Here is a 26,327-nt window from a genome sequence, read left to right on the forward strand (position 1 = left end):
TTTGTTAATGTTTGTGGAAGCTTTTCAAGCACTTAAGCAGTTCTTACTCATGAAACCCGAAATAAGAGCACAAAACACAAGGAAATCTATTTCTGTAGGGTGTTTGATCGCATCATGACTAGAAATGCAATAAGCTGTGCTGACAAAAAAAAGCAAAGTTTTTATGTGAAATGTACGTAGACCTACTTAGTACTGTCATTCGTCATTTGACAATTTAATTCAACTTGCATATTCATAATTCCATTTTTCATTCCTTCTAAAGGTTTTTGTGAACGGAGATTGGGGCACAGTATGTGATGATAACTTCGACTTCCATGCAGCCACAGTGATTTGTAGACAGCTTGGATATGGCCCGGCTGTGATGGCTGTTAGGTCACCAGGCTTTGGTCCAGGCACAGGTAAGAAAATTAGAATTCTATGAACATCAGTCAATTATTCTGCAGACTTTTACTCTTCTCAGATCATGATTTGTTTAGTTTGTCATACCAAACATTTACTAGCAATGATTTTTTTTTTAATGACATTTTTGAATTTACAAAGCAACCATTTTGAACTTTATAAAATTCTACTCTCTTGTCTGCAGGCAAAATTCTCATAGACGATCTGAAATGCAACGGCACAGAGTCGGAGCTTGTCAACTGTGCACAGAGTCCCTTTGGCGAAAATGATTGCAACCATCACGAGGACGCCGGAGTGCAGTGCTCAGGAACCTCGGCAGTTGGTAAGTTCGGAGAGTGGATTGGTAATGAGTGTGTGATGGTGAAAGTGAGAGAGGCTCCTTTCATTAAGGTTAGCTGAGCGATATTGAGTGTGCCAATGATGATCTAGGACATACTTGTTGATGTTGATGGTGAAGTAGGGTCATGATAGGCCATATTGAACTTTTTTTTGTTCAGTGACTTCTGATAATGTTGATAATGACTGTGATGATGATGATGATGATGATGATGATGATGATGATGATGATGATTATGATGATGATGATGATGATAGTGATCAGTAATGCTGTGACAATATTCATAAAAATGATAGAGGACAGTGTTGTAATGATGGTGACAGTGAGAATTATTTGAGAATATTGTGATAAAGATAATGATAGTGACAAAACAGTCAGCACTGGCCAAGGCAGAGGAAACTCCATCTTGTAGTTTTTCTTGGATAGATGTATGTTTGTTTGTTCTTCTTCCATGTTACATGTCCATGTTTCTTCATGCATGAAATGCTGTGAAACATTGTTTGTACTGCAACACCATTCTCGAGTTTGCTGTGCCTAATTTGATGTTACCCTGCTTGATGTGCTTCCCATGCTCCATTCATTTCTGTATAGTAAATGGGACATCATACTGATCTCTTTGAATTTGCAGACATACATCACAGCGACTTGCATTTCAAAGCACTCCTTGCAGACATAGCTCATTAAAAAAAAAAACAGTTTCCAAAAAATGTATGAAAATGATAATAAATGTATTATAGTGACTTGATTAGTGCAATGTTTGGAACAAATATGATAGGATGTCAAAATATATCAAGCAAAACATGCAGTAACATTCTAATTGAAGGCACTGCCTTTCAAAATGCCTGCAGCAGAGAGGAAGGCATTCTTGTTTGAAATATCTTACAGGTTGATTCCCTTATCAACTATTTCGTCAATCAGGGCTCATTTTCCACCAATCACATTCCTCCAACAGTTCTTAATGAAATTCCTGCAGTGAGCAGGGGCCCTGTTCAGCATGGTGAGTTGTGGCGACTAACCTTTTACCCTGCAACTATTTCCAGCATAAATTTGGAAACTGATAATTGTGTGCACTTCAGTTGTGCTGCTTCCATCTTGCATATTTTATATGCTAAAGTGCACATGCTTTGCAGGTTAAATTGACATTAATCTCTAACACAGACTAACAGAAAAGTGTAGTGATGGGACCAACAATATATGTTACAGAATATTTGGCCGAGGAAATTCATTTCAAATATGTATGACTGTGTGTGTTTCAATGACCAGGGCCCTGTTTTATGAAGAGTTATAATTTACTAAAGAAATCTGTACTGGTAATTGGTAAAATTTTTGAAATTTGATAAAATGGGGCACTGAACACATCAGATGACAAGTTTTTTGTTTTTGTTAATGTTTTTTTTTGTTGTTGTTGATAAAACCAAAGGCTGCTACCCCTTGAAGTGATGAGGCAGAGTTTTGATGATGTCTACCAGCAGCAGCAGGAGAAAAAAACAAACCAAAACAAAAAAGTGTCACATGCAAAGAATTGCGGACATTGGGTGTGAGAATTTTCTTTTCATAGGGTCCACTGCAGAGCTATGCAAGGACTGTCTGTCACCCACGGAAGCGAGAGACATGCTTTGTGGCTGCTCTCCCAAGCGAATCCGAGCAATGAATAGGCCTGATCGCTTTGACAACTACTTCCTCTAGACACAATCAATGTATACATTCCTCTGTATCATTCTGGGCGCGACTTTAAACCCCACCACTCAATAAAATTGGCACAGGATCAAGATTCTATGGTAATAAGCCATAATACAGTTCATCCATTTGGCTTCACCTATGTATAGCTTGAAGTCTTACATCCTCTCACATCACCAATAGTATTTATACTTTGATTAATCCCTCTTTCACTGTATGATGGGCATGTTGCATATGACGTATGTGCTTACTTTTGTTGGTGTTATTATCAGCTTTTTTGTTTGTTTGTTTGCATGTACACATTATTCAAGTGTCTGCTCACTCCTGAGCGTGGAATGCATGTACACGGCTTACTGTTTGTTTTTGTTTTGTGGTTAAAGATACACTTCACATTTTGCGTGAGAAATGCAAGTTTTGCAAATAAGTGGTTTTGTTCTCTACTTAGCTATTTGAACATCATGACCTCCACAGGTAGATATAGAATGTATGAAAAAATACCTATTCATTTGTCTGCTGGGGAAGGAAAAAAGATAAACAAAAGAAACTGCAGACAAACAAAATAAGTGCATCGTCATGTGGTCAGCCTGGAATACCTGCATATATATATTTCTTTTTGTCCATGAGAGTGATAGTGCATATTTGTCACGTTTGACAAAGGGAAATGGAAGTTTTTCCCACAGATAAGAGATAGAAGCTTTTAGGAGAGATCCATTTGTGTGTGTGTATGTGAGTGTGTGTGTGTGTGTGTTTGTATGGGTGGGTGGGTGTGTGTGTGTGCAAGTTGATGATCAGTTGAAAAGAAACACTCACTCTTACATAGAAACAGATTTCTGTGAAAATGTTTCATTCAGCGGAGAGAGATAGAGAAGAGGAGACGGAAGAGAGATAGTATGTGTTGAGAGATTTTCTTCTTTATTTTTGTGGAATAGGAGAGGGAGGAATGTAGGGATTTTAATCCAGCAAGCCAATAAGAGACACAAAAGCCCAGCCGGACAAAGACCCTGCACCTTACAAGTTTGACCGCAATTTCAAGTGCCTTTTTGTTGCTTTCTCTTTGTATGAAATGAGCATGGATCTGTTTTGCTCGCTTGCTTTCTTTGTCCCCTCCAGAAGAAAATGTTGATCAATACTTCTGTTTCTGTGTCCCTGTGTGTTACTGTGCATCTCCAACTTTCAAAGAGGGCAGACTGAACGTATTCATCATCCCAGAGTGATATTAGCTCATTGAAAGAAATGGAGCTCGGACAAAGTAATGTTTCCTGGAACTCACACACACCTCAAGCCACAATGAACATGGGTACAGGATTCATGCAAGGTCGAGCATTATTTAGAATCGTCTGCTTCTGCAGACACGTGGTTTTCTGAAATATGCATTTCTCATCAAGAGGTCAATTACCGGTAGACCAGGCTCATTAGAAATTAATTGTGAAGCTCTGAACCATATGCATGTCATCATATGAGTCCTGGTGACCTACTCAAGTATTGAGGAATCCCTGCTGAGTTGAGCATTGCCATTCCTCAAACTACCCAACTTTCGGCTGTAACAGGAAAGGGATACAGATTTGAAGAACATTCATAAGAACTCGCATACATAGACAGGAAGTTGCTTCATGCTTCTTCCTTCATGCACAAAGTCTTCCTCTTAAAATATTACAGAGAGCAAGTATTTCTAGATGCAGGTATGCCTAATTGAAAAACAACTACATGGTATGTTTATCTATATAATTACTATTATGTTGTCTCTGAATTTGCAATTGAGTTATTGATGAATGTGTAAGATCCATTATGTAGTCTTTTAGAAATTAATGACAGCAACAGGATGGTATTTCAGAAGTCATGTGAAGAAAATCTTCAAGGGTTTCACTGTATGTGCCCTGCTGAGGATTTTATAAGCACATGGGGCAAATGAGCCAAGTAAAATCCCAGTTAAAAGGAAGCAGCATCTTTGAATTGAGATCTGGGGCTGAGATGTGCACATTGCAAAAACTACATTATTATTAAATACATACTGTGGAATTGTGTTCTTCTGTGTTATTTTTTTTTCATATATAATCTAATATCATTCCCAGCTTTCTACTATAAAGTACATACCACTGCAGTATGTTGATGCAATCCAGGGATGATCAAAAGTTATTATGTTGGTGAACAATATCAACCAAAAGTGATACAAGAAAATGTCATGTTGAAACTGCCACACAGTGACAATCCACAGGCAAAAACAAAACAAGACAGAAAACTAAAACAAAAACAAAACAAGACAGAAAACTAAAACAAAAACAAAACTAAACTAAAACAAAACAAAGACAAAGCCATGTTACTGGATATTATTTGTTACAATCTGTCTGAAGCACAAGGATAAAGAATTTGAACTACGTTCTTTGCACATCGGCATGCAATATGGATTCTGAGATGGGTTCTGAGCACGATGATCTCGATCTCTTCCACCTCCCTGATGCAACCATGGAGCCACTGTATTGTAACAATAAGGAGGTTTTAGGCCATGTGCCAAGTACCTCGTGGTTGCGACTTCATGATGCAACCAGCCTGTCATAGTAGCCAAACCACACTTCCCGCCTCCCAGATGAAAACTATATGGACTCTGGGTTGTGGGGCGGGAGATGGAGAGAGTTCACCCAGAGTTCTCTGGACCACACAATGCCTGAATGTCACCTTCTCAGACTCGTTACACACACTGTGTTTGTATACAAGGCGGCGACGCATGCCAAGCCAACAGAATAGAAACCGTGGGTAGCCAAGCTCCCATTCAGAGATGCCACTAGAGTGGGTGTGACATGCCATATACGCCAAGGATATCACGGTTGATATGATTCGGTGCCCCACTGTGCCTCCCATTCCCACTGGCCAATCACAATTTGTATGAAATGAGACAAGGTTGATCGAGGGGGGGGGGGGGGCGGTTGCGAGAATCTACAGACAGCGCGTAACCTTTTGCTTGATTTACAAACACTGCAATACATATACATAGCCAGACATCAGCAATATGGTGTGTGTGGTTTTTTCGAGGAAAAAAAAAATTACTAGGAATCCTTTCAGAGCCTAGCATTGTAATGTCTGAATAATATGGTAATGAGAGAGACTGCTTCTCAGTTTGAATAGACAGCAATGAAATTTGTGTGCCGTAAATATAGTCAACAATCAAAAGGAGGTATATGGTGTACATATAATTTGAAATGAGATGGCAGTTTTATTTTGTAGAGAGAGAATTTGGAATTTGAAAATCATCATTTTGAAGAAGTCCAAAGTGGGCTGAAAATGACAGCTATTCGAAGGTGCTTGTACTTCTTGCATCATGCTTGCATCATTCTTATTCTACATCGTAAGGTTGATTTTGATCACTCGCCGTATCATGGTAGTTGTCGTGGTTGATTTAGAATGTTCGTTCTTAATTGAGTTGAGTTAATCTTTTGCAAAGGAGACTGTTTCAAACAAGGATCCGCCAGCAGAACAAATTACTCAGTCTGGGTTATGCAATGAATTTGATTGATGAAACCTTTAAACAGCATCTTCTCATTTCCTGAGACGTGGGCTATGAGTGAATTAAAACCCACTGCAAAGAGATTTGTGATTTTCACACGAACTTACCACTGCATGATCAGATGCATGAATTTACGCACTGTAGCGTCCACTGCACATGCACAAACAGTTTGACAGCCATTGCAAGAAATTGATAGTCTCATTTATTTTGAATGTGAAGAATGGTAACAATATGAAAACATTCATTATTTTTTTTTTCAAAAGTATATATGCACTTTATATATCTGACCTCCTTGTATTATCTTCATTTCATATTCATATATGGTGTTCTACAGTGCTGGCTTCATTTCTGTTGAATTAGAAACTTTTGTCTGTTTTGTTTGTTGTTTTTGTTTGTTGTTTTGTTTTGTTTTTTGTACTGGCAAGAATTTGGCAGTGGCTCTGGAATGTGTCTTTGAAAATATTTTTCTTTCATAGTGCTGTCAACCATAACCATATTTTATAATAGACATATATTGCATGTATTTTTTATATGAGTATGGTCAGCTCTGATGTGATAAATGATAATAGAGCATAACTTTTATACTCCTGTGTTATTTCTGTGATGAATAATTGCTTCAGAAAGTTGATTTTTTTTTATTTGATGAAACCGGACAATCAAACATTGATTAATCTTTTCACTCCTTACTCTTGGGCACGTAATAATCCTCAGTAACAAATTGAACTGAATAGGAATTTTTCACTAATTGAAAGAAGAGCACTCATAACAGATCTTGATCTCTCTCTCTCCCTCTCTTTTATACCTATCTACCTATTTCTCCTCTTTCTTTTCTCCCCCTCTCCCTCTCTCTTTATCTTACTCTTTATCTACCTGTCTTGTCACTTTCCTCCTTATTCTCTCTCTTTATCTATCTGTCTATCTGTCTATCTATCTATCTATCTATCTATCTATCTATATACATATATGTCTGTCTATCCACCTTTCTATCTATCTATCTATCTATCTATCTATCTATCTATCTTTATCTCTTCCCCGTCTCTCTTCTCTCTCTCTTTATATCTCTCTATCTGTCTGTCTCTTTATGTAAAATCTATCTATCTCTCACTCTCTCCGTCTCTCCCTCTTCCTCTAATCCCTTGCCCGCCCCAAATTTGTTGTATTTTGCAGGAGCGACAGGTGCATGTCTTGCCAGCTGCGAGAGGGGATATTTCACCCAGGAGTCGACTTGCGCCCTCTGTAGTGCTTCCTGCCTAGAGTGTGCTGGTTCGCCAGATCACTGCACGGCGTGCAAACCAAACACCTTTTTGCAGGCAAGTGTCAGAATTTATAAAGCGCAGCAGGCTAAATTTATAATCTTGTTTTAATAGTATGATGTCATATGTGATACCCAACCCTTGACGATCATGCAGTGATTTAAAAAAAGAAAAGAAAAAAGAAAAACAGGCCAGGATGGCAAGAATGCAATAAACTGCATTATGCAGAATGCTTTAAAAAGGGGACCATTTTTTTTCCAAGTAATTGAAATGGTAGCAAAATGGAAAAGTTTAAAATTACATATAAATGTCAAAGCAGCATAGTTATATGTTTGCAGAGCCAATTAACCCAGAGATCTTGTTGTTCAACGATTTAGTTTGATGAAATACAACCACTTGGCCTCACCCATTTATTGATGGTGCTGAAATCAATATTCAGCTGTGAAAACAGCTGCGTCTATTTGTCCTATCCGGAATTTCCTCATTTTAATTCATGCAGCACCACGCACGCAATAGGCAATGACGTGAAAGGTTAGATATGAGGTAAATTTACACTTCAAACAACAATGCTGACAGAAAAACAACAAAATGTTAATATGTAGAAAGAAAAACAAAGACTGGGCTATGTGAGCTGCAGGAATAGTAAGTTTTCTGAGAATTTGACAGGAAATGAGACTGTGGTTCATTGATTGCAAATTGTGAATGACCCACCCAGGAGAAAAACTGGTGCACCTAAAATCTACTTTTATTTTGCTGTGATTCCTGTGCCTGCAGGGAAACAACTTGATCGGATGAGATTAATGAGCAGCCATTGGATTTTTTGTTTGCTTTTGTGTGTTTGCTCTTATTCATATGTAATTGTTTTTTGCAAGGTTTCTATAGGTGTGAGTAAAGGATTGCCAATTTTTGTATTGTGTGTGTGTGTGTAAAGAAAACAAGTATGATGACAAAGCTTTGATGAAAATTATCAATTCTTATTTTTGTGACAGGGTTCGACATGCGTTGAAAGTTGCTCTGGCACTGACTTTGGGAACACATTGACCTGGCAGTGTGAAGCCTGCGACCTGCATGCGTGTGGCTCCTGTGCAAACGGCAATAGGAACAACATCTGCCTCACGTGTCCGCAGGGAAAATTCATGAGGGTATGTCACTCCAGAAGAGCCGCAATATCTGCAACTTCACCAGGAAAATGTTATCCTAAATTATTTAGCTACCTTTTAAAGGTGGAGATGTTTTCAATCAAGATAAGGGCCATTTTAACATTTTGCTACAAGTTGAGTGAATTTTATGCAGTATATCTCAGTATTGATGGCGTACATATATTATATAGATAGATGGAATGATAGATAAAAAGAAGGATATGTGTTGTGTATATATATCACAAAACTAGATTTTCAGATGTGCAAGTTTCATTATCAGTTTATATTTTTCAAATCTTGTGTTCGATCAGAATTCTACCTGTGTGACCAGCTGTCAGCCAGATATGTTTCTCAGGGACGACACGTGTGTGAGTGACTGCGGAACAGCGATGTACGGCCACCCAGATATGAACACTTGCCAACGATGTGACACCGGCTGTTTGAATTGCACCTTTGACCCAAATGGCGTCAAATGCACTTCCTGTTCACCCCCAAAGGTGAGGGTCTGACATTAACCATTCAGCCTATAGTGAAATGAGTGGGAGTAGCCAACTTTAAAGCCCTGCAGCTTCGCCATATTTCATCGACTTGGCTTTTTTATGTCAAGATTGCTTCTGCATTTTCTTCAAGCACAATCACAATTGAAATATAGCGCAAGCGTAGTGTGTGAGGAAATGTTCATTTCTGATGGACATAGTGTCCATTCTCTCATAAATGATAATGTGCAACAAAGAAACAAATTACACTTGGAATCATGTTGGAAGTGGGTGCGGGGAAAAAATCACATGTTATTGGATGACATGCGAGGATCAGTCCTATTTTCTTGTGAGACAGAACAGCCTGTGGGGGAAAAAACAAACAAACCAAAACCCAAAATGGCAAAATGTCACATTTTGTGTCCTTGTGTATTCTCAATTCGCTAGATCCTGGATCCAGCAACCGGAGTGTGTGTGGAGCGCTGTTTGACTGGCGTGGCTGCCATGGTGGAGGCTGGTAGCAGTGACCTGCAACGGACAAGTCGCCTCGTTGGCGGCAGGAACCATTTGGAAGGACGTCTAGAGGTAAGCCATCACTGTCCAAAAAAGTTTATCCCAGTGGGATTAGTGGGGTTTTACATCCATTCAAAATGAAAGTTCCACTCTGGCAGAGCCCCACCTTGCCCCAGAATTGTCTTAGTTGTTATGATGGTTAATTACAATATGGTTAGTGGATGTAAGCTTCTGACAGATTCTGTGGTGCACAAAGTGATTCACCTCCAGTGAAGTTCCAGAGATAAGCTTTGACAAGGGAGATATTGACCACATTAGTGTACCTCCTTCAAAGCAGAAATACTGTAGAAGTAGTAGCAGTAGCTAGATGTGATATTGTAATTAGCAAACAGTGAAGCTCAATGCTTGTGATAGAAAGAAAAACAGAGACCTGATTATTTGATTTCTCTTGACGGTTATCTCCCAGATTTTCCATGACAACCAGTGGGGCACCGTCTGTGCCGATCATTTTGACAAGGAAGCTGCCCAGGTGGCCTGCAGAGCACTGGGTCTTGGTGAGTAATCAAAAGATGGGTAGATGTCCATTTTGCCCCTCATATGTGGAAGTCACACATTCAAGGCATTCTAGCAAGGTGTCAAGTGTGACCCACAGTAATACTGATTGTGGCTTGGAATGTTGGCTACTTGCATATCATTTCCTGAACAACACAACCTTGTAATCTGTTTAAAAGTATCCTGTTAATTGGTTCTTGCAGTTCACGTCAGGTCATGAGATAGAAATACAGTGTAAAGAATTTTGTAATTAGATACCAAGTCAGTTTTGTATTTTTGAAAATTATTTCAGCCTATTCTGTCATACCTACAAATAAAATGCTAAATGACTGTGTGATTTGCATGAATAAGATTCCATGACCCCATGGTTACACTTTGCTGTCCACGTCATCACATGAATACAGGATGTCAGCTGATTTGATAATAATGCTGCTGGTGTAAGACTATAGTGGTCGTGTACTGTAAATTCAGAAAAAAAAAATTCATGGCCTAAAACTTTTGCTGATTGCCTCTTGCAACCGATGCATTTGGCAGACAAAACCTTTTACTTGCCTTTTACTTTTGCATGTCCTGTCTCATCGCAAATTCACAAAAGTTTCATCCACATAAAAATTTCCAGTTTTACAGAGTAACTTATCTTTTGTGCGGTTGTCTCTAACGTTTTACTACATGTGCATGCAGGCAATGCTACTGGAGTGTTGCAAGTAGATGCTCAACCAGGAATAATAGCGCCGGGAGAAGGGCCTATCTGGCTTGACAACATCCTCTGTATGGGATTCGAGGCCAACCTGGAGAGCTGCCACTTCACTGGATGGGGAGAGCATAACTGTGAACACAGCCAGGATATAGGCATCCGCTGCTCAGGTATCAATCAGACACATCAGTTTCTGCCGATTTTGTGATGGATGGATACCGTTGTGGGAGTTTTATGAATTTTCAAAAGATGCTCTGAGAAGTAAAGCAGAAGAGTAATATTTGTTATGTATAAACCTAATTAAAATATTGTATTATTTGCTTTCAAATTACTTGATGTTCACAGTTAAAAGTTTCTCAAGCAGAACAAAACACAACAATGCAAAGAGAGAAGAAATACTACCATAAAAATGATATATTTTGGAATCGAGTGAATTGCGCACTTCTTTTTCGATAAATAGAGTCTTGCTTTGGTTCACTGACCATTAGGACCTGGAATGCGAGAGTGCCGGGAGACGTGCCCTCCGGGTTTCTACGCTAACCTGACCGACAGTTCTTGCCACCCATGCCGCACCAACTGCGATGCCTGCCAGGCTACACCGGACTACGTCTGCACTGCCTGCAGGCCGGGCACACACCGCAAGGGTGGTGACCAGTGTGTGACTGGATGTGGGGATGGTTTTTATGCCAGTGGTGGAGATTGCGTCCCATGCAGCAGTAACTGCGCAACCTGTGAAAGAGATTCCACTCACTGCACTAGTTGCGAAAGCTCCAAATTCTTGCAAGGTATGATATGTGTGGTAATAAAGATGCATGCCTGGGTTTGTTTTTTTCTTTTTTTCTTGTGTATATTCTGAGATTCAAAATCACAAATATGAATTGTCTCATATACATGTCCAGTGTGAATTTGTTAACCTTTGATAAAGAAAGATAACTTATCCATATTCCAAATTTATTCACACTTCTGTAGAAGAGCAGACTATCTATTTTGTGAGACACACTTATTCTGTTTTGTGCTCATGTTCTGGTCATTGTGTACAACAGAAATGTACCCATCATTGCAAGCTGCATATAGCAATTGTGTCATACATTGAGCATAATTCTGTATGTGTGTTCTTGTGTTAAATTTATCTGTTGCAGACAATACGTGTGTCAGCGAATGCCGTGGTTACAGGATGAAGAACAATGCCATCCGATTGGTTGGTGGAGCCTCGCCCTTGGAAGGCCAGGTGGAAATCAGGCGTGGCGACACTTACGGCTCTGTGTGCGATGACCACTGGGATCTGCCAGATGCCAATGTGGTATGCCGTCAGCTTGGGTTCGGACACGCTCTGGAGGCCAGTCTTGAGGGAAAGTAAGTGTCCGTTTCGATTGGGTGGTGCAGCGTGTTATGTCAGAGATTTGCCTATTAAACAAGGAACCAGTGGGAAGTGAAAGATGTCCTTTGATTTTAGTCATGTTCAATCAATGTAAGGGACCTATGCAGTTTCTTTCATCTTCTAGAATGTAATTCATCAGTCATTAGCGTCTGTAATACACACACCATCTTGGCGAGTTTCAAAGCTCGATCTTGTCTTTTCAGAGGTTCACTTTCATGTCAGATTAGATCAGCCTCTCATGCACAAATCAGACTTTTCGAGGTTTGTTGAATGAACGAAAATCTTACTTCTCGGCATTCTTGTAGCCTACTCATGGCTCATCGTATTCTATGTGCATATTATATTCTGTACAGTGCCATTCTCATTTGAGCGGTAGGCAGTTACTCTCATTTTTGTCAAAAAATGACTGTTTGGTGTGTGTGTATAAGCAATCGTGATACCATAAGGTGAAATCATTTTCTTGTTTCTGTTCTTGTTGCCTTCAATCAGATTTGCAGTGAGAAGAGATAGCATCATGCTGCTGTCCAACGTGATGTGCACTGGAGAGGAGTCCAACCTCTTGGAATGTAAACACAGTGAGCCAAGCGGTTTTGACTGCCACTTTTGGGAAGCTGCTGGTGAGTTACTACCCGTGCATAATTTTTTGGTGGTGTTATTTTTTGAATCCATATGCGTAGGACACTAGAACTGAAGACTCTGCTTTTGAAGTTTGTACCATATATGGATTAAAACATGAATAAGGGAAGTGATATGGCAGTGTGAATATATTGTCTGAATTTTAAAGGAAATGTTCTGCTAAGTGTCTGTCATAGATCCTTTCATTATGGCTAGTTTTGCTTTCTTCTTAATCCAGGTGTAATTTGCTCAGGACCAGACACCTCGAACATGTGCATTGAAGCGTCACAGTGCACCAACGGCAGGTACGTGGACGAGGACGGCGTCAGCTGCGGAGTGTGCGACCAGAACTGCGCCACCTGCTCCCAGACCGCCACGCACTGCCTGACGTGTCATCCTGGGTTGGTGAGGAGGACCGATTTTACCTGCGGGGAGACATGTGAGGACGGTACCTATGCCGATGACCAGGGCATGTGCCAGAGATGCAGGTGAGTTGTTCAAAATTGAGTTGATGGGATGCCGTCCATATTTTCTCCACTCTACTTCTGTGTCATTGAAGCCCCTCTTCTTCGTGTAGGGGCAGGAAATTAAGTCGAGATGAGTTGATGCCACATTTTGTGAGACTTCTCTGCACCCAAAGGCAGTGCTGTAACTGGAAATGTGATATTTTCCACATGTTATGAGGAATAAAGCATTGGAGTTGGAAAAGGCAGAGAAAAATGTAGAGAAGAAGAGATGTGAGGTACACTTTAATTCCTACTGCAAAAGGATTCATATTTTTACACGCAAGTAAGGGCATCTGTTTCATCATGTAGAATATTTTCCAATGACTAGAGCGTTTGTGAATTGAGATGACTTAGTAAGAAAGTCAGACAAAATGCAGCCTAATCTACTGTTGCGGGAGAAAGGGATACCCAGATGAGATGACCTGTTTCAGTGGTCAGAGAGGGCATTTCATAACTGACATACAAACTATGTGTTTCAACCCTCAGTGAGCAGTGTCTTGCGTGCTCAGGAAGCGCCATGCACTGTACCAGATGCCACCAGTCCCTGTACCTCAACACAGACACAAACACCTGCGTCTCCTCCTGCGTGGATGGACTGGTTGTGCGGGGCAGCCCCGACATCCGGCTGGTGGATGGCGAGACGCCGTACGAGGGGCGAGTTGAGGTGAGGTGGAACAGAAAAATTTTAGTGCTCACCTTTCTTTCATTACATTTTTTTTTCAGATAAATAATGTGAATTGTATTTAATCCCCATGCCATAGGCAACTCAGCTGCATATCATCCTAAGCTTCTGTCATTATACTTCAGTTGAATCATACAAACATCCTTACCTTTCTATGGCTTTTCTATATTTCTAAATACTCCCATTTTCTGCAGATTCGTGTCAATAATGTCTGGGGCACAGTCTGCGATGATGATTTTGACCTCGCAGACGCTCACGTGGTTTGCCAGCAGCTTAACTTTGGCTATGCCATTGCATACCTTACCAACGCTCACTACGGGAGCGGAACCACCATCCATCTTGACGATTTGGCATGCGTCGGTGACGAGAGTAGGCTCTTAGACTGCTCAAGAAATAGAGGAGTGCATGACTGTGGCAACCACGAGGATGTAGGTGTAATCTGTTCTGGCCAGGATACATCGCTGAAGTGTGTGTCGACTTGTGATGATGGGTGAGTGCTTGGCGGAATTTATTAGTTAGCATTAAAAAGGAAATCTATACTTCAAAGCTGAGCCATATCAGCAGTTAGATGATAGAGCCTTTGGTATCCAAGTCAACAGATTTGCAGGCATAGCTTTCACAAATTTGTCATTGATGTGATGTTTAGTATGCCACCATTGACCATTCTGGTGGTAGCTCGCTGTTCACACGCGCATACCTAACATCAAGTTGATGAAAAGTTGAGATGCTTTCATATCATTAGAATGTTGTGGCTACTGTTATGCAATGTGTGTGATGCATGAGTCATTGCTTTCCTTGCAACCTTTTTAGAACGTGGTATCCTTTTTCTTTTCCATGCAGATATTTTGCAGGACTGAATGCACAGAATGCTTCTGAATGCATGATGTGCTCAGACAATTGCCTGACCTGCCGAGGTTCTGGGGACAATTGCACCAAGTGCACTGCCCCATACTTCTTAAACGCTGGCACATGCACGACGCAATGTCCCCCAGGACAGTATGGGAACATTGAGAGCCGCGAGTGCCGACCATGTGACTCGGCCTGTGGAGAGTGCTTCAATGGCCGGGTCAACAATGTGTGCAAGTCATGCAAGGCGTCTTTCTTCCTTCAAGGTATGCTGACATATGTTAAGAAGTAGTTCTTTCACTTTTTTTTTTAATTGAATTTAAGCACATACAGCTATATACAAAACTTGCCTTTGACCAATCTTGAGCAATCAGTTCATATGGAATTGGATACTTTTTTGGCTTACTAAGTTACATCAGTGCACTTTCGCAAGACAATTGACAGGTTTACTTCCCAGATGATGGCTCATCATCAGTGGATGAAATGCACAACTGTGTGTATGTGTTTGTGTGTGTATGTGTGTTTTGAAGATGCATCTGTCTTCATATGAGGTCATTGTATCAATATGATATAGAATTCACTTTGATTTTGAAAGAAAGATTAATCATAATATAAAGATCATAACTAAGTTTCGTGTTCTAAACTTAAGCATTCCTTGTCTGTCCGTATCAATGCAGTCTTGTTTGTTAGAACTGTCCATATCTAGATTCGACTCGGGAAATTCTATTAATATCATAAATGATTTTTTTCTTCTAGATTCCTCTTGTGTTGCATCCTGCTCTGACGGCTACCAGCCCCTGAGCAGCTTGCTGCAAATGTTGGGAGAGATCAAGGCCATTCGCTTGATGGGTGGTGCCAATGAGCGCGAGGGGATCTTGCAGATTTTTCACAATGACCAGTGGGGCACCGTGTGCAACAACAACTGGGACATGGCAGACGCAGACGTAAGACACTTGTCATCATCTTGTCACAATTTGCCAGTGCAAGATTGTATCGAGATATGTTCATGCCTAGTTGACATCTTCTGTGTATTTATATCTGTTAGGGGTGATAGCTTCATTTGGTCGACCCTACTTAAATGGCAGGAATGACGGGTAAACATGGTCGTGTTTACCTCGCTTCGTGAGACAGAAGATAAGCTTTATTTCCTTCATTTACTACCATGATGATGAAAATCTTCCATACTATGGTTGGGATGTTTTGAAATTATGTTTGCATATCCTTGAAATATATGTGTATGTGTGCCTTCTGATGCATATACTGTAAGAAGATATTCTTGACATGTATTCATATATGCGAGTGTCCATTACAGTTGTATTTTTGCATCTGTGCATGCATTGTGTCCATGTGTTGTGTGTTTCCATGTACCTCGCTGTTCACTCTTACTGAATTGGTCTGCTCTGTGTGGTGTGCTGTCATTGCAGACATTCATGTGCCTCTCTGTAGAAGCAAATTTTGAGCAAATCACTTTTTCTGTTCTTCCAGGTCGTTTGCCACCAGCTGGGCCAGGGGCGTGCCGTGGGGGTCCTCAACAACCGCGAGTTTACAGCGGTGTCCGCCGACACGCCCATCTTGCTGTCCGGGGTGGACTGTAAGGGCTGGGAGCTGGGCCTGTCCCAGTGCAGGAACAGTGGCTGGGAGCCGAGCATGGGATGCGGGCACAGCCAAGATGTGGGTGAGTGTCTCAGCCTATGGCTTCCTCTTTTCTGCAAAATCATTACTTGCCCATTGAAAATATTTCTGTGAAATTGGCCCAACATTTGCAGTGGAGTATGTTAGTGAGTGTTAGGACATATGGAATTAAAAAGTGCATTAATGCAAGACTGTTTTTCGACACTGTCAAATATATAGTTGCGTTTTTGTAGACATGCCTCCCAATTTGCCGTACTGGTTGTCGTCATGCTTGTTCTCTCAAATTCTGTTCAAATTGTTAACCTATTTCTTTATCATATTCCTTTTCAAATAAAAACTTGTCTGCAGCCATCAGATGCAGCGGAGAAAACGATCAGCAGAGGGACAGCATATGCAGACGGGTGATCCCGTCTCACTGTGACACAGTGCCGTGCGGCAGAGGAGTGGACTGCGTGTCGCTGAACAGGAACCAGTCTGTCTGCTTGGAGTGTCCGCCTGGTGAAGTTGGCAATGGCACTGCATGCACAGGTGGGTAACTTCAAACTCATGGACTAACTGCATACGAGTCTAGATACCTCTGTGGTGCCGTCTCTTTTAGATGACCAATACATGATTGCAAATGTGCTACAAAATTGTCTTGCAGTTTCTTGATGTGATGTTTTCTGTGCCTTCTCTGAGATGCAATAACTAGAACTTGCACATTCCACATAGAATGTTGACTGAGTATGTTTGTTGAGATTCATTTGAGATAATATGGGATACAGAACCTCAAATGAACTCTCTTTTTTTATAATAAGTTACATCCATAGAATATTTGATGTTGTTTATAGTTTGTGTTACAGGAATTGTATCTGCCCTATTCCAGCAATGATTTTGTTGGTAGGGCAAGAATCCTGGAAGTTTCTCATTCATACCAAGCAAGTATAGTAAATCTAGACAAGCCACTAAATGTGTCTATAGTTTCATGGATATCAATCTGATTTAAAAAAAATAATAAAAAATCAGCAATATATCAAAAGATCGTATGAATGTATCAATTTTCCAACTGCTAACATGTACTTACACTCGCAGATGCAGGTAAAGCATTAACAATTATGTAACAGGAATGTTTCATCTTCCATTGCGCTTTTTTTTCTCATAGTTGTGGCAAATACTTTGCCTTCCTTCCAAGAAGTCCCGCGCAACAGGACAGTCGGCATCGGGCTGCCAGCCATGTTCCGCTGCAAAGCGCAGGGAGTACCCAGACCGAGAGTGACGGTCAGCAGCTGGCTGAAGGACGGTCGGCCGCTGACCCAGCTGGATCTAGACAGCCGCCGCTTGCGCATCTATTCCTCGAGCGGCACCCTGCAGCTGGTGCGCACACGCAGGGAGGATGCAGGCAACTACACGTGTGTGATCAGCAACACTCAGGGCAGCAACAGCTCCAGTGCCTTCCTTGTAGTTGAAGGTATGTTCATTAGAGCCCATTTCCTCCAACTGATTGGGAGAGATGGACATTGCAAAGCTGACCCATGTTGTGACTGATAGGTCAAGATCATTCATCATCATTATGATTACACAATCATGAATAGCATTTTAAGTATCTTCAGATGTCATGAAGTTCATTGTCAAGTTTTTGTCAACTCCATTATACTTTTAAGTGATTAAGAAAGTGAAATGTGATTGAGGTAATGATGCTTTGATTTATGTGAGTGAGTGACTTCATGTTCTCTTATGCATAAAGCGGTGCTTTTTCATAACAAACCAGCCACATGCCAGTATATAGACTGTTACAAGATTTTGCAGTGTGATGTTAGGAGAGATGTGCCATATACTTCAGTTGTTGTTAAAATTTGGTGAGCAGTGTGCCTGTCGAAGAGTACGAGTTGGGTAGAACAAAGTGAGACACACACACATGCGAAACTCTGAATTTCATCTCCGCGCTCTGGTTTCATTCCACAGAACCCCCACATATTCTTGCCGTGCAGTCAGCGGAGCGGGTGCTGGGCGAGACGGCCGTGCTGCAGTGCGGCGTGACCGGGATGCCCGCTTCCACGGTCACCTGGCAGCGTGGCGGCAGGCCGTTGCTGGGAGACCGCTTCCAGAACTGCGGCGGTAACGGCACTCTGCTCATCTCGAGCGTCACTCACAGCGATGCGGGGAGTTACAAGTGTTCAGCGGTCAATGAGCTTGGCGAGGACTTCTCTGTTGTCTCCTTAACTGTCCATGGTAAGACGACACCAAACTATACCAACAATTTTCCAGTCCATTGTACTCACAGTAACCGAGATGATATGAAATTTTATTACCTTGGTATGTAGATATATATTCACTAAGTTGAGTTCATATTGATATCTATTCATTGTATTCATGATTGTCTTGTTTAGTCACACTATGTTTTCATCTATGTTATATATCATGTTTATGTATGTATGAGAGAGAGAGAGAGAGGAAAAAAAATAAAACACAGACATAATGTGATGATGATTTGTCTATGTCTGTTGATGTAGAACCGCCAACATTCCAAGTTTATCCAAATGAGCTCCATGTGCGAGAGGGATCCAGCGCCGAGTTAGGGTGTGCAGCCTCGGGTGTTCCCCAGCCGGTCTTGACATGGAAGAAGGATGGTGAACAGATCTCTTACCACACTGGAAGGTGAGTGTGCTACTGCTGACTCTCTCACAAATTATTGATAGAGACTTGATAAAGACTACACAAGCAACTACAGATGATGTGCATGCGTCATATTTTGTCAAAAATGAGTGAAAAGTTTTAAAAAAGATCTTTGACAAAGAAGTACTAATAGTGTGATAGGGTGAGCACAATCATGTGATGTGCTTGTGAGAAATTAATACCATTTCTATGAGTTATCACTCGCAAAGAACTCGGAATATGCTTTTGGTTACACACCAAAACTGTAAATGTGTAATTTTCTACAAATTCATGAGATGGAACTAATTTTTTTTTCTGTGTTATGCTTTGTCTATGTCATATTGATATGCGCATTTCCATGTGACTGCTAGATTTTTCGACCGAGTAGTGAGGAAAGGAATGAGAATATCATGGAAGCAAATATCATTACGAAGCCCATCCCATTCATTCTCTCTCTCTCTCTCTCTCTCATCAGAGTGGTTGCCCGTAGCGATGGAACTTTGCTCATCTTCAATGTGCAGCAAGAGGATATGGGAGAGTATGCCTGCATCGCCACCAATGAGGTTCAGACCTCCTTCAGAGCTGCCAAATTGTTGGTCTTTGGTGAGTAGTTCCTTCCCTCCTCAACCCTCTCTTCCACCATATGTCACTTCAGGTGGGTAGTGTCTAGGGATAATCCATCATCTGTACCTCCCGTAATGTATCCAACCTAGATAGGGTACTCACTTTTAGCAAATTTTAACGATTGGGATGATTTGTGTTACTATGTGACCATATGATATGAGAACAATGCTCATTCAAAGCTCAGGGGATGCAGAAAATTGCTGATTTTGCTGTTCTCTAGAAATTATATGATAATTGCTGTAATTTCTATAGGGAAAACAAGAACTATCTAAAGGTTGCAGGAATGATGGAGACCAGGACCATTTCGAACATTTTGACCAGCAGCGTTTTTGTTTTGTTTTGTTTTTTGTCTTGAGAGCCTGTTAACAATTTTGGCTTGTAGCATTGCCAGTGTCTTTTGTGGTAGGCTTTTTCTTCCCAAGAAATTTGAAATGATCTTCAATTAATCTGGCATGTGAAGCATGGCTTTATCAGACTGTGATAACTAATTTGATGAAAAGGCCTTGTCCAGATGATGATGATGGACTTTGTTTCTGTTCTGCATATGCACCATTCAGGTCCACCCCAAATCACCGAGTCCCCTAGCAACCAGACCATGGTGACAGGCGAGACCCTTCGGCTGCCCTGCAAGGTGATCGGGACCAACAACCCGGTCGTCACGTGGACGCACAACCAAGACCCGGTTTCAGAAGACAAGCGGCACACGCTGAGCGACGGCACGCTGACGGTGACAAACGTTGACCCCACTGACGCAGGACTGTATGTCTGCACGGCGACCAACAATGAGGGCAGTGTGAATGACAGTGCCTACGTGTCTGTGACAGGTTAGTAAATGTGAAAGTATGCTCGTCAATTAAACACATCTCCTTTTTTCTAGCATGTGATAGTATCTTTCCCATCATCAGAAGTTGTTAGGGACAGTAAAAATGAGAAAGCTTGAAACACAGGCTGTCTATTGTCAGATATGTTCTCTAAATAGAGCAGTCATCTGCTTGGAATAGTCCTTGGATCCTGGAAATGATATAGCTTCATCGTAACATTGAAGGATAACCGACCCACTCTGCATGTCTCAGAACTTGATTTTTTTTTTAACTCATTGTCCAGCCATTTGGCAGGTGGGTATAAGCATTGCTACCTTGCTGTGAAATTAGTTACCATGTAAGATTCAGATTTATATAGAAGTATGGAGAACATGTAGGAAAATTGCTTCATTTTATCTATGCTAATTTTGACAATTGCATACATTCATTTTTCACGTTAGCGCATCAAACTAGTGTCATTTCCCTCAGTTTATGAGGTTTCTGATTACTTAACCCATAGATTTAAACAACAGTTAATATTGTTTGAAATGGAGAGCTACCTGTTCATATGTTATGCACCCACAGATCTTAATTGACACTTTCCGAATGTGCTTCCCATAGGTCCTGTGGTGCACGGCCGCAACAAGCGTGTAGGCGTGGCAGCCCTCGTGGTCCCAATCTTCATCGTCTTCATCATCCTTGCCGTCATCCTGGCTATTTTGATCAAACGTCGGAGGAGTCAGAGCTCCAAGGAGACGACGGCCAATGCCATTTTCAAGGGGGACAGTTCATCCCACACCATCAGATTCACACACGGCAGCCCCTACCGCAAATTTGACGACACGGACTTTGAGAAGAGCGAAGAGATGGAGAGCGAGCAAGGTGCCCAGAAGGGAAAGAGCTGGGGTAAATTAAGAGTATCACCGAAGAAAGGAATGTTACTAGAAGAGGAAGAAGATGAGAAATTATAATGTTGGTGTTTCTCATCCCACGTTTGTTGGATTTTTTTTTTTTTTTTTAGGCAGATACTGAAGATAGTTAGCCTATAGTCAAGGTGCTGGTGTGTGGCTATCCCGTTTGCCCCATGTGATATGGACCTACTCACTGAACAACCAGTGATCGCTAACTGGGAGCACCTTAGTCTCGCGTTCTTTGGCCCCAAATGCCACGGAACGTCCAATCATGGCAAGGCAGCTGGGATGGTGACCTGTGGTCACAAACATTGACCAAAGAACGCAGGGGCAACTGCCAATGTGGGATCGATTCGTGTGCGAATGGCCAAGCCTTTCCCGTACCAGAGCCTCTCCTGTTGGCGAGGACAAATGTAGATTAACATCCGTGGAGGCACTGCAGAAGAGAAAGAGGACTAAATGGGACACAGAGTGCAGGCAAGAGAATTGTGCACACAAGTTGTTATTAAGAAATACAGGCAAGAGCACTTTGATTGATGGGAAGATAGTTTAAAAAAAAAAATATGGATTGAGTTTGAGCAAATATTTGCTCCTTATGTGACATGAACTGAAATGAGCAGCTCTTTGATGCAGAGCATAGCGTGTACAGAACATAGAAGGTTAGATAGGTATTTATGCAGAGCACATCAAATGCTGAGAAGACAATGCAGTAAATGATTAAGCATTTCGTGCAGTATTAAAACATTTAGTTGCAGCAGCACTAAAAACTGTCTGTACAGAAGATTTTGTGTACATACATATAGATATATATTATTGTTTATTTTTCTTTTGTAATTATGATTTCATCAAAATTATCAAAGCTGTTAATCTCTTGTGAAACAAGAGACTTGCAGTTCTGTGTTTTGTTAAACAACAAAACTGATATATTTTGTGCCCAAGCATAACATACATCATTATTTTTCCTGTTAAGTGCCTACATATGGAGCAATACCATATGAGTTTGAGCATACAGAAAGGTGCTAACCTTCCTCCTGAAATTAGGATATATGTAGGTCCTATGTAATGAACTCTAAATGTTAATGATTTGTGTGTTTATGTTCAAGTGTTTGCTAAATGTTTTTACCTCTTGATACGATTGAATCATCATTACACAAGCATTTGATTTTTTTTTTTTCCAAAAAGATGTCCACAATGATCTTGTATATGATTTTTTTTCCTCTGATTTTGCTCTATGTAGCTTCATATTGGACATAACAGTGACCCATGCTTGCACAATGTATTTAGCAGCCTTTTGAGCTCATTCAGTGTATTATCCTTTGGTTATTAGAAAACATAATGAGTTGAAACTTACTCCGGCCACTTGGTAGTCCCACCCACATATATCAATGTGATCATGTCATCAGAAGAGAAGAGAGGGAGCAATCTCAAGTCAAATTCATTCTGAATAAAATTTCTACTTATTTGATGTATCTCAAAGAATGGTCCAACTACACAACAATCCAGGCACTAAAAAGCATCTCATGTGAAGAAAGAGAAAGTGAAGAAAACAGCTTGAGTGTTTATAGACGCCACTGTACTAGATAAGCATAATCCGTTTCGCCTTGAAAATGCATTGCCAGTATTATGCCTTTCATGTGGAATTTTGTTGTGTTATGTGTTGGATAGGTGTGTCAATAATGAATAACAGGAGATACATTTGAAGATATCTCTTCATCTCGTGCACTTGTAGAAACCTTGTGGAACAGCTCCACATCGGGGTGTGTTTGTGTGCGTGCGTTGTGTTGGTTTGAAGTATTCATTCTTTTTGTGTGTGCCCGTGTCAGTGTGAATGCACTCTCTGCTAGAAGATCTTCCACACACCTTGAGAGCAAATTTGCTATATTCCATCCCCACTGCTAGTGTCTGAATCTATTCTATCGTTTCTTGCACAGCTGTATGTCAGTCGGAAAAACTCAACATGGTCATGGTACAGTGTAAGACACTTTCGCTGAAATGCTGTTAAAAATCAGGGTGAAAAAAAAAGAATAGTTGAACTTATGTCTCTGCCACTGTCGGGTGATGAGACAAAAAGTTGAATTACTCAGTAGGTAGTATAGAGAAGTTGATTTGGTTCCGTCTTACTGATGTAATAGTAGTAGCAGAATAAAAAAGGAATAGCAATAGTTTATTTATAATTTAGAATTATTTATTAGATTCAGAGGTTCTACATCAAGAGGCTGATATACATTTTCACAAACACTAAAACTGAAAAAAAAGAAAAGCTGTAGCAGCATTTGTGTATATGTGTTTAAGAGTATTTGAAAATGGCAACATCAATGCAATTGATGAATATGTAAATACATATGTAAGTAGATATTTGTATATACTGAATATACTGTAAATGAAATACCATGGGTTATGTAATTTCTACTCGGTATCGACAAAACTTTGTTGTCGAGCTCAATTCACGGCGTTAGTGTGTGCCAAAGCCACTATATGAGTTCAGCTGAACATGGTCTGCAGTATTTGAACAGGTAAAATTTGACCATCAGGGCAATACATAATACTGTTTGGATACACATGTTACAAGTGTTTTTGTCTTTTACTGTTCAGGTCGCCATCTTACCATTTTTATCTGCAATAGGATGATAATTTAGGATGGCTAGTGTTGGAGGGACAGTCAGTGGGACATGACATACTTAAAAACAAAGTATAGCTCATAATCAAAAGCTTTCTTTCTTTGAGTCAATCCTTGTCTGTGCCCTGGCCCACATGCATGGAGACAGGAATATCTCTCTTTAGCAAGACACTTCAGGTAACTACACACTTACATTTCCACACCAAAGCATTTCAGGACGTGCAGGGTTTGTTTGCATTACATTGCTTTACTTGCGTCAACATTTTGTCAATGTTTGACAAGGAAGTAGCCACCATGATGATATTCAAAATAGGGCTGGCATGTTGTGACAATGTATATCGATTTGACTTGCAGTCTCTGATTTGAAAGAAATCATTAAATGCTACTTGGAAAATGAAACTTGTTGGTACTGAAGCTGTCTGTCTCGTGTCAATCATCCATCGTTTATTAATATATTCTGTGCATGCTAATGATATGATGCTTTTTATTTATATTATTTGTTAATGGATTTGATGTTTGCTTGCTTGTTTCCTTGTTTGGTTGGTAGATTGTCTTTTGCTGTGCAGTGATAATTTACACTATTTGTGTGCATTTATGCCTGGGACTCGTACAACTACAACAAGTATACAAAAAAAATACATTATATATAACAATATAGAGAGAGTTAAGTATACTTATCTCCCCCCCTCTCTCTCTCTCTCTCTATCTATCTATATGTATATGTATATATATATATATATATATATATATATATATATATATATATATATATATATATATATATATATATATATATATATATATACACACACACACACACATATATATATATATATATATATATATATATATACACACACACACACACACATATATATATATATATATATATATATATATGCATTATCTTGACAAAACTTTTCTTCTTTCACTGGGATATTTATGATTCTGTGTCACAAGCACAATATTCATCAAAATAGAAATATGTACTGTATGTATTTGTACAAAAATGAACAGCAAACACTGGAATATAATTATGGTGTACAAAATAAACAAAATTGTTGATATGACCATATATTTCATTTGACAAGAGTCCATTATATCAACAAAAATAGTCCATTATATCATGGAGGTTGAAGAGATGGAGTAACAACAGAGTTATTCCCTTTGATCTATGTTCAAAGCCGCCGCTCAAAAATATTTGAAGCATGTGCCAAACAGGATCTGCCGCGCCGATACGAAGACAATTGACTCGTGTCTCATTGCATAATCACCAGCCACTTTCAAAGGAAGATATGTCTTTGTGATGGTAATTACTTTTCGCTATCCCTTCTTATAAAAGGTAGGTAGTACAGACACGAGGATGCGCGAACAGAAATTGAGGAAAAAAATACTGAAATGAAGATGAAAATTACTCAACTGGGCATACGCGGGCACTAATCTGATATATCTATCAATAAAGAATTATACTTGAAGATTATTACATATTAGTTTCATTTGGGCAAATTAAGTCGAAAAGTTATAAAACCACCTTTCCAGGATGGTACAGTTTCAAACAATTTCACATAATACAGCTCTGATTTACACTTTTGCGCAATTTTCTGAACGGAATTGACTTTTGTACAATGCTTTATTATTAAGTGAAATTTCATTTCATTTAATAAATAAATAAGCAAAATATGGCCAACATTATGATAACGTTCAAAATGAATCTTCAGATTGCTCAGCAAGACGGCGGCTTGGAACATCGATCTTCAAAGGCACACGTTTACCCGTGGAATTCTTTTGTACATCAATAGAAATCTGACAACTGTTTGAATAATTACAGCCAGTTGGAACTCCATCTCTTCAACCTCCTTGATTATATCAACAAACATGGAGTTACTTATTGTTTTTCTTTGACATAAAAAAAAAGAAAAGTTATTCCTCTGGAATAACTTTTCTGTTATTCCAGAGGAAGCTTCTGTTGTTCCTGTCTCCCCCCCCCCCCCCCCCCCATTCAACGCCGCGGAACAAAATTTTAATCTTGAGCATGCTCAAGGCCCTGTCATACCGCATCTGGGGAAGTTTTGCAGGTTGACTTGCGGGGAAATAAATTTGCACCCGACAGTACCTAGCGCGTATCTCGCCAGTAGTTGCCCGTAGGTGCGCACGCAATTTCGATTTACCCGCAGCCAAGCTTTGCACATGACCAAAACTTTTTCCGGGAGAGTCGCGGGAATTGCCTGTAGAGGTACACGCAGAACGCCAGTAGGAGGCCCTTAGCGGCAGCACCTCGCACGCAACTCCCACGCAGGTACTTCGCAGTCCCCGTATGCGGCCAATATAATGCCATTCTGTGGGAGTTCTGCCATTCCTTCAGAGGAATTCCTTCACTTATAGTTGTCAGCCCCCACGCGCCTGGCACGCAGGTCACACAGAATATAAGGTAGAACTTAAGTAAAACGCGTCCAGCACGTAAGACACATGCAAAACTCGCCCAAATCCTTGTCCGCCCTCAGAAATTGTCCGGTATGCTGGAAAATCCCATACGCAACAAGTCCACGTAG

General features: G+C 40.4%; 1 protein-coding gene across 1 annotated transcript in view; it reads left to right on the forward strand.

Annotated features, from left to right (window-relative positions):
* The window catches only part of LOC140231289 (antigen WC1.1-like), a 41,250-nt gene extending 17,073 nt beyond the window's left edge, over positions 1-24,177 (forward strand). The window contains exons 7-30 of the mRNA XM_072311434.1: positions 263-398; positions 584-721; positions 7,077-7,219; positions 8,152-8,304; positions 8,613-8,798; positions 9,225-9,362; positions 9,757-9,844; positions 10,524-10,706; positions 11,025-11,321; positions 11,676-11,889; positions 12,404-12,531; positions 12,768-13,017; positions 13,522-13,699; positions 13,912-14,207; positions 14,558-14,829; positions 15,320-15,507; positions 16,049-16,238; positions 16,544-16,723; positions 17,337-17,642; positions 18,137-18,403; positions 18,685-18,829; positions 19,302-19,429; positions 20,008-20,274; positions 20,872-24,177. Coding sequence (XP_072167535.1) covers positions 263-398; positions 584-721; positions 7,077-7,219; positions 8,152-8,304; positions 8,613-8,798; positions 9,225-9,362; positions 9,757-9,844; positions 10,524-10,706; positions 11,025-11,321; positions 11,676-11,889; positions 12,404-12,531; positions 12,768-13,017; positions 13,522-13,699; positions 13,912-14,207; positions 14,558-14,829; positions 15,320-15,507; positions 16,049-16,238; positions 16,544-16,723; positions 17,337-17,642; positions 18,137-18,403; positions 18,685-18,829; positions 19,302-19,429; positions 20,008-20,274; positions 20,872-21,221 — 4,821 coding nt within the window. The 3' untranslated portion in view covers positions 21,222-24,177. The remainder of the gene's footprint in view (positions 1-262; positions 399-583; positions 722-7,076; positions 7,220-8,151; positions 8,305-8,612; positions 8,799-9,224; positions 9,363-9,756; positions 9,845-10,523; positions 10,707-11,024; positions 11,322-11,675; positions 11,890-12,403; positions 12,532-12,767; positions 13,018-13,521; positions 13,700-13,911; positions 14,208-14,557; positions 14,830-15,319; positions 15,508-16,048; positions 16,239-16,543; positions 16,724-17,336; positions 17,643-18,136; positions 18,404-18,684; positions 18,830-19,301; positions 19,430-20,007; positions 20,275-20,871) is intronic.
* Positions 24,178-26,327: the final 2,150 nt, after the last annotated feature.

Source organism: Diadema setosum, chromosome 7 (genome assembly GCF_964275005.1).
Source record: "Diadema setosum chromosome 7, eeDiaSeto1, whole genome shotgun sequence".
Taxonomy (NCBI): Eukaryota; Metazoa; Echinodermata; class Echinoidea; order Diadematoida; family Diadematidae; genus Diadema; species Diadema setosum.